The 16,055-nt window shown below is 35.9% G+C and overlaps 2 protein-coding genes across 2 annotated transcripts; both read left to right on the top strand.

The window, feature by feature from the left end:
• The first annotated feature begins 44 nt into the window (after window positions 1–44).
• LOC112572024 (protein SAND-like) lies at window positions 45–9,631 on the top strand. Its single transcript, XM_025251523.1, has 8 exons — window positions 45–359; window positions 2,288–2,442; window positions 3,088–3,301; window positions 3,870–4,094; window positions 5,245–5,420; window positions 5,842–5,962; window positions 6,386–6,667; window positions 7,196–9,631. Exons 1-8 carry the CDS (start codon window positions 60–62, stop codon window positions 7,334–7,336), a joined length of 1,614 nt encoding a protein of 537 aa, XP_025107308.1. The 5' UTR covers window positions 45–59; the 3' UTR covers window positions 7,337–9,631.
• A 1,658-nt stretch (window positions 9,632–11,289) lies between these two features.
• Window positions 11,290–16,034, top strand: LOC112572026. The gene is made up of 4 exons (XM_025251527.1): window positions 11,290–11,879; window positions 12,912–13,008; window positions 14,139–14,296; window positions 14,760–16,034. Exons 1-4 carry the CDS (start codon window positions 11,831–11,833, stop codon window positions 14,963–14,965), a joined length of 510 nt encoding a protein of 169 aa, XP_025107312.1. The 5' UTR covers window positions 11,290–11,830; the 3' UTR covers window positions 14,966–16,034.
• The last annotated feature ends 21 nt before the right edge of the window (window positions 16,035–16,055 follow it).

The following is a 16,055-nucleotide window of genomic DNA, read 5'->3' as shown; positions in this document are numbered from 1 at the left end:
TAAATATAATGCTTACACTCTTGTCGAAGGAAACCTCATTTGAGTCTATCGCCTCAAATATGGCTGCGCTTGGAGAGGCGGAGCAGGTAGTGGCAACAACAGACTCAGACCAAGGAGATTTTAATGAAGCAGAAGCACCTGGAAAGAGCGACGATGCACCTTTCTTCCCCAGTGATTCTATAGAAGAATTGATTTACGATGATTTGACAGAAGCAGATCATCAGACACTACATAAAGGAACTATTCATAGCATCGTTCGTCAAACTTCGTATGACTCACGTAGTGAAACACCAAACACTGTTGATCAAGACACTCCAGATATTTCAGCTGGTGAAGAATCACTCGAAGACAGTGCAGAGGTATTCAGAGCTGCATGTGGTAGATTTTTACAGCTTTTTGCTAGCAAGGATTGAGATGACAATATGCTAACATGTATAGGTGTGGATCAGCACTGCTATTCATTTGAGTTCCTACCTAAATTACTAAGCTGGGTAAAACTGCCGCATTAATAAAAGGGAGCAGTATTGTGTGACCGTTTTTGTGTTATTTGCTCCTATTTGATAAGTGAGCAGAAAGTCTTTAACTTTAACACACGTGAAATATTTGCTAACAGATAGCGATTTGGTAAATAATACAAAACCTGCTCTAACCATCACTCAAGCTCAGAACAAAAGCTGTCAGATGACGTTGTCTTGATAGCCGAAACAGTGATTGGGTTGCAAAACCAGTTGAATAACTTAAGTATAGCTGCGTCTACCCTGGACTTAAATGTAAATCTAGATAAAAGTAATATTGTAGTCTTTCGCAAAGGTGGGTTTCAAGGAGCAAGAGAAGGTTGGACTTATAACAATATTGTAATGCCTGTTGTCAATGTATGCAAGTATCTTGGATTGCTGTTCTCTTCTAAGCTTAGCTTCTCAGTTGCACGTCAGGACTTGGCAAACAGGAAAAAAGGGCTTACTTTTAATAATGAAAACTGTTAGATTGCATAATAACACAAGTGTAGATGTATTTTTGAAACTTTTTGATGCCCAAGTTCAACCTATATTACAATATGGTGCAGAACTATGGGGATTAGACAAGGCATCTCATTATTGTGAAGAAGTCCACCTTTTTGCCTTAAAACTCTTCCTAGGGCTAGATGGCCGAACTCCAAATGATTTAATGTATGGCAACTACATAGACACCCAATTACAGTAAACTCAGTTAATAAATATGTTCAATATTGGTTGAAACTAGTTAGAATGAATGATGATAGACTGCCCCGCAAAATCTACAGAATGTTATTTGATTTAGATATAAAAGGTAAATCAATCTGGGTATCTAATATTAAAAGAAAATTATTTTCATTGGGGTTTGGTTTTGTGTGGTTAAATCAAGGGGTAAAATGTGAAAGAATGTTTATAAGCAAATTTGAAGAACTACAAGTTTTGTGTAGATGACAAGAGTGGGAAGACCACATCAATAGTAGTGAGAGATTTTCCTTTTATTCTACTTATGGGATTTCAGGAGCTGTCAAAAAATATTTACAAATAGACCTATATTACTACCTGTTGACAATTCTTGCTAAATTTCGGATAGGTGTATCTAACATTGCAGTTCATTATTTTAGATACAGAAGATATACTACACTTGACCTTTTATGTCCATTATGTAAATTAAATGAGGAAGATGAAGTTCATTTTGTTTTATGTTGCAAAGCCCTACACCATTTTAGAATAAGATACATTAAAAAAAAAATGGTTTACTAGCCCAAATAAATTTAAAATGAGTTTTCTACTAGCCTCATCAAATGAAAAAGTTATTAAAAATCTGGCATTGTATCTCTTCCATGCTTTCCAGTTTAGAAAATCTACAAAGAAGACAAATAAGCAATTATGAATGCATGTTTTTTCGTAATTCTACTCCTATAACCATGTATTGATGCATGTAATATTGTATTATTTTGTTGTTGCTCCCCTTCAAAAAGGGCAATGGCCCCTTGAATAAACTACTTGAAAACTTGAATTGAACAAAAGCTGTCAGCACTAAACACTGTGTCACATCTACAGTTACATAAAGATATTTACAGTTTAGCCTTTGATTTGTAGAGATTGAGAGATGTACCAGTTGGCAAGTCTTTCCACAGATATGAGCATGATAATGTAATACCACCAGTCAAACATGAAACATTACATTTAGAATGTAAATACATAAATATCTGTCATATGCTTTGAGACAGAATGAGTTGTCCAAAGTTTCTACTAAGAGCTTACCTCATAATCGTCTTTTTTTTTTTTTTTTTCAGACTCAGGTAAACAGTAACTCTATATCAGTTGGTGAGCAAGAAGAATGCTTAGATGCTGAAGTAGAAGATGAAGAGGATGTGAACAGTCCAAATTGGAAAAACCAAAAAAAACATGTTTTCATTCTCAGTGAATCTGGAAAACCAGTTTATTCAAGGTATTGGAATTTTTACATTGCTTGATTGTTATATTCTATTGCTTGATTTTCATCTATATATATATAGTTTTTTAAGACTCATCGTTATACTTTGCTAATGAATAATGCAGCATTAAGGTTCAGTTTAAAATTTTGAAGGGGGTTGGAGGTGATATTGTCTTTCAACCTATCATTAAATCTATAAGGGAAACCAGTCAGTTGATATGAGTATTGCTGAGCAATACTAGCTGTTTAACATAACTAATGTCTGGCTTTGGTGACTAATTCTTTATATATATGTAGATATAAATTTGAAGCTTCCCACTATGAAATCAACCTTTCCCCAACCTAGTTTATTTTTATGGAAAAAAGTGTTTTCATGTTGGACAGAAATGCTCTCTATTTCTTGTTAAAAAACAAGTAATATACTAGATCAAAAGAGCATAAATTAGTGTAAATTATCTAATGGCTTTTGTTTTCCTTGATAAATCAGTTCCTTGATTCTGCTATGTGGGCGTTGAGAGATATACTATCTCACGCCTGAGCAGGCATGTGACATCCATCTGTGACTTTTTCTGTCAATGCTGAGCACATCAACTGTCTGATAAGTTTCTCCAAGGGAGCATTATGCTATTTTTTTTTTTTTTTTATTATTCTGACCATCAGGCATGGACATGAGGACAAGCTTGTGACTATTATGGGAGTGATGCAGGCATTGGTATCTTTTGTGCAAGACTCTAAAGACAGCCTGAGAAGCATTGTAGCAGGAAAGCATAAATTTGTGTTTTTGGTCCGCGACCATTTGATTCTTGTGGGTGTCACAAGAGGAACGGATTCAACTCAGCAGATGCTACTTCAGCTTATGTATGTTTACAATCAGGTAGGAATACCAGGGCAAAATAGGAAGCAGGTCTTTATACATCATACAGTACATACAATGTTTGCATACATTATATATCAGTATTCACACACACAAAACAATCAGTACATCTGTATATATTTTGAAAAGGATTGGAAAATTAGAATACTTTAGGGCTTAATTAATATAATAGTAAAAGTTTTCTGAATATGTTTAAATTTAAGGTTTATTCTACATCTGTTTTATAATTTAGGAGCCATATAGTAATTATCTAGTATAGACAGTTGGGTAAAGTCTACTACTAGTAGGAGTGTGTGATACTGTAAGTGTTAATTATAGTAATTTTAATGATTATATATTGTTAAATCATCTGTAAAGTCTTTGTAAGGTAATCATTTGTAAGGATCCTAGCAGCTATAGAGGCTATAGTTATAGAACTGTAAGTGGTTCACCATTTCTAGAATGCACCATGGGAAAGGTAGAGCCCATACTTCTTGTACTGTCTTTGTTCTGGAAGCATGTAAGATGATTCAACTATCTGGCTACAGAGAATCCTTCTGAAGTAACAGCCTTAAAATCCTTATTACAGGTTATAAGTGTTCTGACTCACAGTCAGTTATCAAAAATCTTCAAGCAGAGAAGAAACTATGACTTGCGACGCCTGCTTACTGGTGCCGAAAAATTTTTTGATAACCTTCTGAACCTTATGGACTCAGAACCTGGTCTTTTGTTGTCAGCCGTCCGGTGTCTGCCCCTTGACAACCAGGTCAGGGATATTATTGCCCAGACCATTGTGCAAAATGCCAAAGTTAAGGTGAGTCACTGTTCTTTTCATGATTTCTTGTATAGTCTTCAAATTTGATGAGGGTCGTCCGGTGGCACAACCATTAGCACCTGTCACCAGTTCAGTGAGAATTGGCTGGCCTGGGTTCAGATCTCATCTTGGGCATGCTGTCTATGTTCTGCATATGGCATCTGTTTACAGGGCTGGCTGCTTTGCTGTGATATAGCCTTAGTTACTAGCTCGACATAAAATACCAATCCCCAAATTTGATGAAATCTTTTAGTATCTAGCATGGCCTATCTGTGCTGTTTGCCACCAGGCTTTACTGTTGCATTTTGATGGTTGGGTTTTAAGCTGAATTAAATATCTTTAAAAAATTTTTAATGTACACAAAAGTTTGAAGAATTAGAGAAAAAAATCAAAATGCTTAGCATGAAAAAATTGTCCTATTTAACAGCATAAAAAGAGATGCAAACTGACTGTCCCCTTGGCATAAAAAAAGCTTAGTTTATGCATCAAAAGAAATATAATATGCAATGCCTCCTTTCTAGAAATGATTGCTCAGGGGATTAACCCTGTGTTCCACTTTGTCTTCTGGCTTGTTGATCGCTTAGGAGGAATTAATATCTTCAGACCAGCAAAATAAGATAGCTAAGATAAGAGTGTTCTTTTTAAAAGATGTCTGTAAATGTCCTAAATTGTTATTTTGAGAAAATTCCGTTCTTTCCATGTCTTTCTATTACTTGTATGATATACACAGGGGGTATCAACAAATACATTCATATAAATAAGTCTTCATTTTTCAATGTGCCTTTCACAGTACCTATTTTTTTGTGAAGACACATGTAGACATATAACCTGATTCATGCTAGACAGCTAAAATATGTATAAATGTGTTCATTATCTTAATACTTATAAAGCATTTTAATAATTTTCATAGTAAGTTTGAATCAGAAGAAATGGACCTTTATAATGGGAAGCATGATAATGACTACATAATGATGGTATCAGTGTTGATAGGATAAAATTCAAAAAGTATCAGAGCAAACTAAGTGTATCAGATAAAGTAGTATAGAGTGGTCCAATAATTTTCAGATTAGCTTCGTTTTTGTGTTTCTGTATGCTTAATGTCTTCCCTGTTGTGCTTGACACTTTTTTGGCTTTTAATTTTGTTTGTCAGGATTTGGTGTTTGCTCTTATAATTGCTAAAAATCAGTTGGTGACACTTGTACGTATGAAGAAATATTATCTCCATTCCATGGACCTCCACCTCATTATCAACCTTGTCAACGCCTCCGAGTCATTTAAAGAGGCTGAGTCCTGGACTCCAATTTGTCTTCCAAAGTTTGATGCCAGGTAATGCTACAATGCATTTTCTTTTTTCATCAAAAATAATTTTATGCTTTATCTGTAACTGTTACTTTATTTTATGTTGTTTTTTCTTGCTTTTCTTGCAAATCCTAGTTAGGTTAACTCACTGGATGCTTGCAATTTACTGTACAATTTTGACCACTTTAGCATTAGCGCAACTATAGCTCACATGATGCTGAAAGCTGCATGCAGGGCCCATATGATCAAGTTCTGTAGTGTTTTAATGTAGAGGAGCGATTCGATATAGACAAATGACTTAGCAGTAATCTAATGCCTATAATGTCAGCCTTCCTTGTAACAGCCCAGCATATTTGAAACACTCCAACTCATTCATTTGTAACAGAAAAATATGACAGTGTATTCATGCGTTCATGCTTTTGTAACCTTTTCTGCCATTGTGCTTCAGCGGCTACTTGCAAGCACACGTGTCTTATCTGGACAGTGACTGTCAAGTGTGTTTGCTTCTTTTGTCAGTGGACCGTGACTCCTTCTTTACATTATCTGAGTGCAAAGACAAGATCAAAACAGTGAGTTTTGCTGACATCCTAAAAATTGTGCAGCTATATCTTGCAAGTGATGCAAATCTTTTAAGCATTTCAGGAATATTAATTTTCTTGCTCACAGGTTTTTTGTTTTTTTTTTTTGTCCCCTCTTTTTTAAATTTCCAATAGTACGCTTTTCTTTCATTGCATTCAGATTAAAATAGAAGTGTTTCTCAAGTTAGTGCATTTTTCCAGTTTTAATTTGTATTTAACTTCATACCTTTACTGCTATTGTTATTGATGGTTTTATCTGGTTAAGTAAAGTAAAAATAATGGATTCATTACTGGTTTTTTTTTTTTGTTTTTTTTTAAAAACATGGGTATAAAATTGCAAGAGCAGTTTATTATCCATCAGAGTTGTAAAGTAATAGGTAGTTTCATTTGTTTTCTTCTGTTATTCATGTTTAGCGGCTAACACGATACAATGCCCTTGAGGCCATCGACAGCTCCCTAAGGAGAAAAAGCTACAGCACACAGCAATGTGGTATCACCGATCTTCGGCACTTTCTGTACAAAGCACGCAGCACAGCTCAGTACACCAGTCCTGAGCTGGAAGCTCCATACTGTCTTCCAGGGGAAGACGAACGACTCTTTGGCATGTATCAGTATCTGCACCATAGAATTCATACTTCAGGGCGGCCGCTGAAAATCCTTTTTCATGTTGGGCAGTATGAAACTCTTCTTGGCTGGGTAAGTGAGGAGAAGGAGATAAATGAAGTTTGTATTTGGATAAAAGGGACATTTTTTGCCTAGAAATTGTAGTGCAAGCAGAAATTCTTTAAATGTCACTCATCATAGATGGTAAAATTAAAAATGTCTGCACGCATGAAAAGTTTTGTAATCAGGGTAGGATGCAAAAAGGGAAACCATGATGTGCAAAATCAACTTTTTACTAATTCCTGTCCTTATTTGCTGCACAGGACACATTTTTGTTTTCAGCTAAATTAAACAGGAACACATATGCACACAACCACACACACACAGAGACTAACTCACACAGAGGAACGCACACATGCATGTATGCACACACGCTCATGCAAGAGCATGCACATATAAGAATACATGCAATTGCCTATGCACAATCCAACCATGTCTTCTTTCATACGAGTTTTCAATTTTTTCCTTATAAAAATTAAAGCGTGAAAAGAAAGGTTTCATTTAAAAATAAAATTGTTGTGCATGAATTTTATAGTTAAAACAAATTTTTGATTTGTACAGGTAACACAAGGCTTTGAGCTGTATGCTGTGTTTGGGCCTCTAGTGACCAAGACTGGAGCTATTCATGCTGTGAACAAGCTTCTAAGATGGATCAAACGAGAAGAAGACAGACTGTTCATTCTTAATTCTCCAACTTTCTGATAGCTATAGTGTTGTTTTAGTAAAATATTATGAATTTTATTAAGGAAAACCTGGACAAAGTAGTCCTCCTTGCAAGAGAGATCCATGTTATACTTAATCTTTCTGGCATAAATTTGTGAACTGGAGAATGTGAAATATGTTTTATTGTATAAACAAATAGACTTAATAATGTTTAATTATGGATGATTTTCCATCCATGTTTGAAGTAGTTTTTTATGTTTCTGTCAGTTCTGTTGCCTTCATTTCAATTGATTGTATTTTTATGTCATGGAAAATAAAAGCTATATGCCATCGAATAAATTTTATTAGCTAATAGTACAGATTTTGAAAATAATCACATCCATATTATAAGCATTTGAATTTTTGCTTGTTTGTTTGCTTGAATAATAATATGTTTATTTATATAGCACTTTTCCCCACCATCAAAGGTGGCCTTAAAGCTCTTTACTAAAAAGAAAAACACATAAAACATAATAATAATGGATGCTGGTCTCAAAAACAATCACTGAAAAATAGCTGAATTCTAGCAGTAAGATCATCAGGTTAGTTTTACAATCCCTGAGAAATAGCCAGATTCTGTTCAAGAATCTTACCATTGTACATCTCTTTTCTCTATTGAGTTAATTTATCTGAGATCCTTCTTAAGGTGCCATTCCTATTAGATTATGCTCCTCAAAAATCCTTCAGAGAAAAAAAGTATAAAAGATTGTTTGCTCAGCTCTGTCAACCCACTAGCTTAGTCATTAACCATGCTGGTGCTTTAGAGCAGTTCTTCCATGGTGTGTAATGTTTGACTACTTGCAGAAAAATAATGCCATATTAATTTAATGCATTATGAAAAAAAATGAATGCTGAAATCAAGCTGAATCCAGATGCACCCTATAAAAGGAAAATGTATTTTATCGTGTGGGGTAAATGCATAGTGCCAGTTTTGAAAATAAAGTTTAGAAGTTTCAGGCGTTTTGCTGTTGCTACAGATTCCAAATAAATTTTCAGTAGTAACAGTTCTTTGGAGACAAATATAGACACCTGCATTAATGTTAATATGGTAGGCCTCTCACTTGAAGGGTGTTATTTATATGCCTGATTGGATATTCCTCTTTGGGGTTGGTTTTGTTTTTTAATCACATGGAATTTGTTGAGAACAGCTGCATAATCATTTGTAAGTTTTCTTGAGTTACAAGACCCTGCCTGTCTAACACATGTCGTAAGTATTATTATTTGGGCTCTGCACATGATTAGGATGGTATTAATACTTTTATGCAGCACTTTGTTTTTGCAGTGCTTCATTTCTATGCAACAAACTGAAGAGACTATAGTCACTGATCAAGTAAGATATATATTTAATGACACATAGCAAATGCTGATTTTATTTGTGTAGAACATGGTATATTAATAAAATAGTATTAAGTCAAATGCTGAGATATATGTACAGTTATTATTCACCTTTATATCTGAGCTGCATTCTGATTAAAAATTTATTCTTTGGGCTTTGTAATCAGTTGCTACAGGATTGCATTTTTTTTATTGTTATTTGTTTTGGGTTTTGTTTTAATTTTATTTTTTGTGAAGAAGTTATTCTGATCCTTGATTAAATTTAAGCCGGAACATTTTATATATTTTTCAGTTAGATCTATGGTTATCTTGAACATATAGTAATAAGTGGACCTGTCATTGCACAAAATATTTATCCAATTTTTGTTTCAACCCAAAAAGCTACATAACAACATATTTCATTCATGAGTGGTAATTGGATCTTGTGAAGTGGTATTTTGTATGGCTGTATGTTTGTGTGCATATGCACAAATGTGCATATAGCAAAGAAAACAATTTGAGTAAATAATGGGAATGACTACTAGTTAATAAAAATCAGATAATATATTCATTTCTCTAGTCATAAGTATATTCCATGTCATATTAAATTCTTTCACCAGTTGCATAAATGATGATGATCATGATGATGAATGTTTGCAAGAATTACTTTGTTAAATAAACACTTTGGATTATGGCTCTGGAAAAAAAATTGAGCTGGGGTTCACCTTTTTATGTTTTCAGTGCACTAAAATTCATGTTCATCGTGTAAAAGACTAAAAATAAAGGCTGGGGGGTCTTAAAATCTGAACAATAACTTTACAGCACTATCATTGACCACTAACTGACTTTCGGGTAGCTAAATTGTTATGTTGGCATCTGCTCCATAGTTACAGATGCATCCATAGCACAGGTACCTTGCCATGAGATTGTATCTGCATGGGTCCTAGAGGTATAGAGTGTTGCATGATTAGGGGAGGTGCTACCCCTACCCCTTGGAGTACAGAAGCTTAAAGATCCACCCAGGTGTAAGATTTCTTTCAAATGAATGAACCAAACACAAAAAGAAATAAAGAATCTTACGATCAAGTACACTGCAATGCTTATGCTGTCACAGTGAGAGCCAAGATCTAGCTATGTCAATTAGCCATAGCCAGAGAGATTTGTGATGTTTACCTCTTTCCTCGCACTGTGATGTCTGTAGCTTGTGTCTCACATTCAGAGGTTTTCGCTCAGATTTTAGACATTTTGTTCTGGCACAACTTAATGATTTGAAAAAAAAATATTGCACTTTTATAGACTTTAGAAATTGATGTAAATTTTGTATTGTTTACATAAAAATATCACTTCCCTTGCTATGTCTGGGAATGCAGTGAATTAAAGGAAAACTGTGTGACTTCAAATTTTAAGAGAGGGGCAGAGTCAGTTTTGTTTATACCAAGATATTAATACTTTCGACAACTATAGCATGAACCCATACACCATGGGGTCTGCCTTTTTCTTGTAATTTTTGAATATACTGATGCTACAGTCTCCTTTTTATTCTCTTCCTTTTTGGAATTTAGTGTACACGTTTTTAATGAGGTTTCAGGTACTTAAAGTAGTATAAATATTATCTATTTAAAGGTTACAAGTGTTGACAGTCACAGAACACCTTGTTTGAGGTTTTGATTTCTTGTCAACTCTTAACACTTTAAGTACTATGGGCTTTTCCAGGTGGTGGTCCTTATAATAACTGAAAAATGTTTATTTTATAGATGTTTACATTACACAACTACCAAACTGACTTATGTCAAAGCTGAATTTTCAGTTAGATGAATGCAAATTTTCTGGTAGCATCTTTTTTCAGAAACTGCTGATTGTATTTAATGCTAACACACTAAACTGTACTTCTCTGTAAGGGGACAAAATGCACTTTTGTAGAGGACTGAATAGGTTGTGAGCAAGAATAGAAAAAGAATGCATGGACTGCGATTTAACTTTAATTGTAATGGATGCAGATTTTTTAAAGGGGCGAGTGCAAGTGTCTTTAAGTGGTGATCAAGTGGGTTTATGTGTTCTGCAGCTGCTGTGCAGTCAAAAGTAGTTTCTTCAAGAAATTTCAGATTGTGTGCAAGGCGTTAATGACATTGTTATCCTGGACCATAAAGTTTATTGCCTGTCAATATGAAAGAGGAGTAGACAGTTTTAATATTCATAAAAAGTGTCCATAAAAAGAGATTTCTTTTTAATAGAGAGAATATATGTGTGTGTAAGAGAGAAAGTGTGTGTGTGTACACAAGCTTGTGTTGTGGGCTGAGTAACATTAGCATTTTTTATGTTCTTCACAATACATAAATTTAAATAGTGTTAAATGATCCTTTGGTGACCATATTTTTTTGGAAAGGAGATACAAATATGTTGTGTGCTTTATCCTTTGGTATTAAGAGTGCACTTGTTTTTTATGCAGGTATAGCTATCAATAGTAATGAGTTTGGGAAGTTAATTCTTTAGGTAGGAGACCGAAAAGACAGGAAAATGATGTTTGCTATCAAAAAAAAAAAGAGCGTTTTATATATATATATAAAAAACGCTGCATGCATAAGCAAATGAACAAGCATTTTCAAAGTTGACCTAACATTTTAAACTTAGGCTGCTGATAGCTAATTTGCTTTTGATGGTGCCTGGGTGGAGAGTACACATGTACATACAGTGTACAAAGCAAGATTCGGTCCCTTGCCCTGCCTGATGAAACGTTTTGAATCTGATAAAATGGATTATTTGATTATTTTGCCCAGCTCCATGTAACCTATCGATGAAATAGGAGGCATGAGTGCCCCACCCCACTCCTCAAAACAACCGACATCATCCATCACACTATAAGTGACATTTCAAGTTATTCTGTTTATGAAGTGACGCCCGAAACAGTTTTTGACAGGTCATAAACTATTATAGTCGTTGCAACAGAATCTTCTTGACAGGGATTTACATAAAACTGTGAACTCTTCCCGCCTGTGACACTTCCACGAACCTGGCACGAATGCCCAGTCAGGTTTTACAGGCATGTGCCACATCGTTTAACACCATGAGCTGAACTGTCGTCGATGGGCTGGTTGGCGACCCTTTTTATTATTATTTTGAAGTCTACCCGGATATGCGTAACCTTTTCACCTGCCATTAGTCTGTGAATTCCGCCTTGACAAAATGGCTAGTTTGGAGTGTGTGGTGGCGATCCTGGCCGCAGTTTTCGTCGGTAAGCGTTTTGTTATTGTGTTTTGGCGGTGCAAAATTCTACTTCTGTGTGTGTGTGTTTCTGTCAGGGTGTAATTAGCGCCTGTGTTCTCTCTTCTCTTGTCCACGCGCCTTTTCTCTTATATAGGTGCGATGGTGTTCGTATACCATGGTAGCTCCTCTCAAAATGTTTTGCTGTGCTCTGCTGGAAGTATGATTATAGTTCAAATTGTTAATTAATATGTCTGCTATTATGTCTGGTAATAATCCTTTTGCTGCTTCTGCGTTGAGTCTGTTAGACCGCAAGTCTGGACCTTGGGCTTGTGTCTGGGACCTTTATTTGAGGACATATTAATAGTCGGGTATGTCGAACAATGAGCTACATGATCAATGGGAACAATCATCTATAATGGGTTTTAGCAGCATCAGCACATCAACAACAGTAGCACTAACTCCATCACGGCGACAGATGCAGAATCACCATCAACACCCAGATGTAGTCGAAGCAGGTACAGTCGGACCTCGATAAGTCGACCTTCCCTAAGTCGAAAACCTCCCTATATCGAATTAATTTTTAGTACCCGGCCAAATACCTGCAACTTTACTCCATTATTTTCCCTATTTTTAAGTCGAATTTTTTTCGGGTCCCTTTGAGTTCGACTTATCGAGGTCCGACTGTAGTAGCAGTAATGGCAAGAAAGTGTTATCAGTAGAAACTGTGTGAGTTTTGTAGTGGTGGTAGCGTCGGCAATAAATTAATAGGGAAAGGACACTACAAGAGCAATTAGCAATCTCCAGTTGTCCCACAATGTCAAGAACATTGACAAGTGAGTTCCCGTACGTTTTGCAACACATATCAAACACAATATTTTAGACATCGGTGTCCTGATAGTAGGAGAAGAAGAAACAGAAGCAGGAGCCGCCGGTCAGGTTATTGTACTGTCGTATCAAGCACGAAAAATGTAATTTTTGCAATCCATCAGGTCTCTTCTTCACATTGATGAAGATCTATATATTATTTGCTGCTTGTTCTGTTCAATGTTTCGTGTTATAGGTGAGGTGACAGCTGGTGAATACTGCTTCTCATCTTCCTATTTTTCCATCGTGTACTGTACTTACGGCTGCTGCAACGGCGTGTGCTGTGGATTTCCGTAAGTCGTCCTCTGGGAGACGTGCAGACGACAACAAACACACGCAAACACGCACATGAAAGCATACGATCATTCTCGAAAAAAAAAAGCATCCCAACAGGAAAAAGCTTATTCATTTCTGTTGGGGACATGTAGAACAAGGAGAAATTCCTAAATCACTAAAAAGCAAATAATAATGAAAAGGGAAGGAAACGATCGAGAAGATCATTGAAAAAAATATCTCATTTCATTAAATATATTCCACATTTATGGTTGTCTTGCAACACTCAAACACAAAAATTGACAACTGAAGATCTTTACAATATTGTTCAATGGATTCGTCTAGCAGGCCATGATGCCAATGTTTCTAAATTGTCGGAAGAAAATAAAACAGCTGAGATCACTTTATGACTACTTGAAATTAGTGGTTTACATTACTCATATAAATTTAAATTCCTTTTTTTATAATAAGGTGTAATCTAAAAATAATCGAACTGACAATTAAGAAACCCTCCTCATGTCAGGTGTTTGGGCGGAGGGCATCAACATCCGTATTTTTATTTTCTTACATAAAAAATCCTGGAGGGCGTTCCCTCCTAAATTTTATGACCTTTTTAAATATTTAGAAAGGAGATCCTTACAGTAGTGCAATCCATCCCAGGTTCGCATGACACAAAGTTCAAACAACAGCGTCAGTCAACTAAACACCAGTGTTGTCTGTTGCCCTCGAGAACAAAGCAAACATTTACTATACAGCGTTTACAAGATCGTCATCAGAAACGAATCAGAACTTTCTTTAAAGCTAACTTTTGACTCCTATACAGCATAATATAGAAATTTTGCAGTCTCCAAGGAGTGAAAAAAAATTTGCGATGAACAAAACATTTTTAAAAAAAGCCTTTTAATTGCAGTCATTACAGACAACTTTTTGTAAAAGATACAGAATATATTGTGTCTCCAAGAAGTCTTAAATGTCATACGAGGTTTTACCTAATTCATTCACCCTGAAACTTAAAATTTTACTATCACTATTTTTAAGTGTAGGTGTCTAAGACTTCTATTGTTGTTGACACCACGAACCCAAATATTATGTCAGCGTTGACACATCTTCTCATGGTTCAACACTTTGCTCATTCTGGGTTTGTCGACAGCCCATGGCTCATTGTTACCATCGTCACTGCTGTCATCGTTGCCGTTTCATTCCTCATTGGTGGCTATTGCTGCTGCATGAAGCAGAGTGGCTACCCGGGGAGGGTGATCAGCCCGGCGCCACCGCTGCACACCACAAACGTCGCCTACGTGCAGTCAGGTAAATCCCACTCCTGCTCTTTCATTGTATATCTCATTCATTCTTCTTCTTCTTATTATTATTATTATTATTTTTTTTTTTCAGCTTCTTTCTTTTTTTTACACGTAACAAAGGAGGTGTCAAAGAAATCCTACCACGCCTTGTCACACCTTGTCTTCACACTAAAACCCTTTCTTTATTTCTGTGTATCCGTTTTTCTTTCTAGCTTTTCTCTTATTTTGTTGTTGTTGTTGTTGTTGTTGTTGTTGTTGTTGTTGTTTTCTTTTTGTTTCTACTTATTTTTTTGCTTGTTTGTTTGTTAAGTTGTGTTAAAATGGTATGAGCATGTGTTTATGTAAAGCATTGTGAACCTTTGCACATCTATAATTTTTTTTCTTTGGTTTTGATATTTTAAAAATTTGTTTTTAATTTTCTTTTGTTGCTTATTTTCTTATCTCATGCACACGTTTACGTATGCTCCTAGCACAAGGAGAGCACGCCATGATGACGTGGCAAGCTGGAGGAATGCATGGTGCTTACTATGGCTACGGGGTGGGAGCATACGGAATCCCACAAGGTGTACAGCCACCCGTCGTGCAGCCACTCGGCCCTCCTCCCTACACGGACCCTGTTTATCCTACAGGGGGAGCGCTCCCTTCTAATCCTCCTGAGGGCGTGACCTCACGTTGATGAACAAACATAATGAACTAATTTACTTGTTGAAAAAAAACTCGTGTACAATAATCACTCATTAAGCTTGTGTTTTCAATAGAATCCCAGATTTCTATACTAAACGAAATTGTGATTATTTTTTTTTAAAAATCCTGAAGATTTTGTGTTCGTATTAGTTTCGCTATGACCAGAACCCTTTAAGAAATTTGATTGTCAAATTACATCCATAGGTAAAGTATTTTCTTGGCTAGAAGACATAACTAATCATGTTTTCATTGGACTTAATCAAATTATTTTACGCACATTCTGTAGTGCGTGGCTGTGTTTATCTTTACGTGAAGTATTATTTGAGTTTTTATATGCTTTTGCTTCTCTGATTTACTTTTTATAGTCCTTTGCGGTTAGTTTAATGAAATGTTTCGAGTAATTTTAAAACAACATGATTACTTTTAAACTATTCTCATGACAATTTTTTTGAAAGGAACTGCACTTGTAAATAATGATTCGTGTCCTCTATCCTTCCCTCACCCGTTTCGCGGTCAGGTACGGTGAGCACGCACACACGTACCAACAGTGATTGCTGTTAGTAATAAAAGTTCCCATTCTCATGAGTTGTCCATTGTGTAAAATATCACTTGTCCAGTAGAAGAGTGGTTATATAAATGCCAAGTTCCTTCTACCCAGTACAATAGCAACGGTAGAAACCCTTGTTTCTTTTCCGTAGCAGTGTGACTCTCAGTCGTCTCTGAGTGTTTGAGTGAGTGTGTGGCTGTGTGTTTGTGTGTTTAAGTGCGTGTGTGGCTGTGTGTTTGAGTGTGTGGCTGTGGTTGATTGAGAGTGTTTGCTGTAGTTTACAACTTAACGGGAGCTCTCAACAAGGGAACGTTCCTACGTCTGTTGCTGGTTTAAAATATTCTATTTCGATATTTACAATTTCCTGCAAGCCCTATATATCAACAAAGTTAAGACTGGAGTCCTAATGGCTGGTATCAGCTTTACCAGAGAAGGACAATCGTTTTCATCGACTTTAACAATTGTCCGTGATCGTTCTCATTCAGGATTTCCTTCGTGTTCGTTTGCCAGGACTGGGGAGGTACATTGCAGGTTC

Source organism: Pomacea canaliculata, linkage group LG9, assembly GCF_003073045.1.
Source record: "Pomacea canaliculata isolate SZHN2017 linkage group LG9, ASM307304v1, whole genome shotgun sequence".
Lineage (NCBI taxonomy): Eukaryota > Metazoa > Mollusca > Gastropoda > Architaenioglossa > Ampullariidae > Pomacea > Pomacea canaliculata.
The sequence above is the reverse complement of the archived record's forward strand: the minus strand, read 5'-3'. Positions and strand labels throughout refer to the sequence as shown.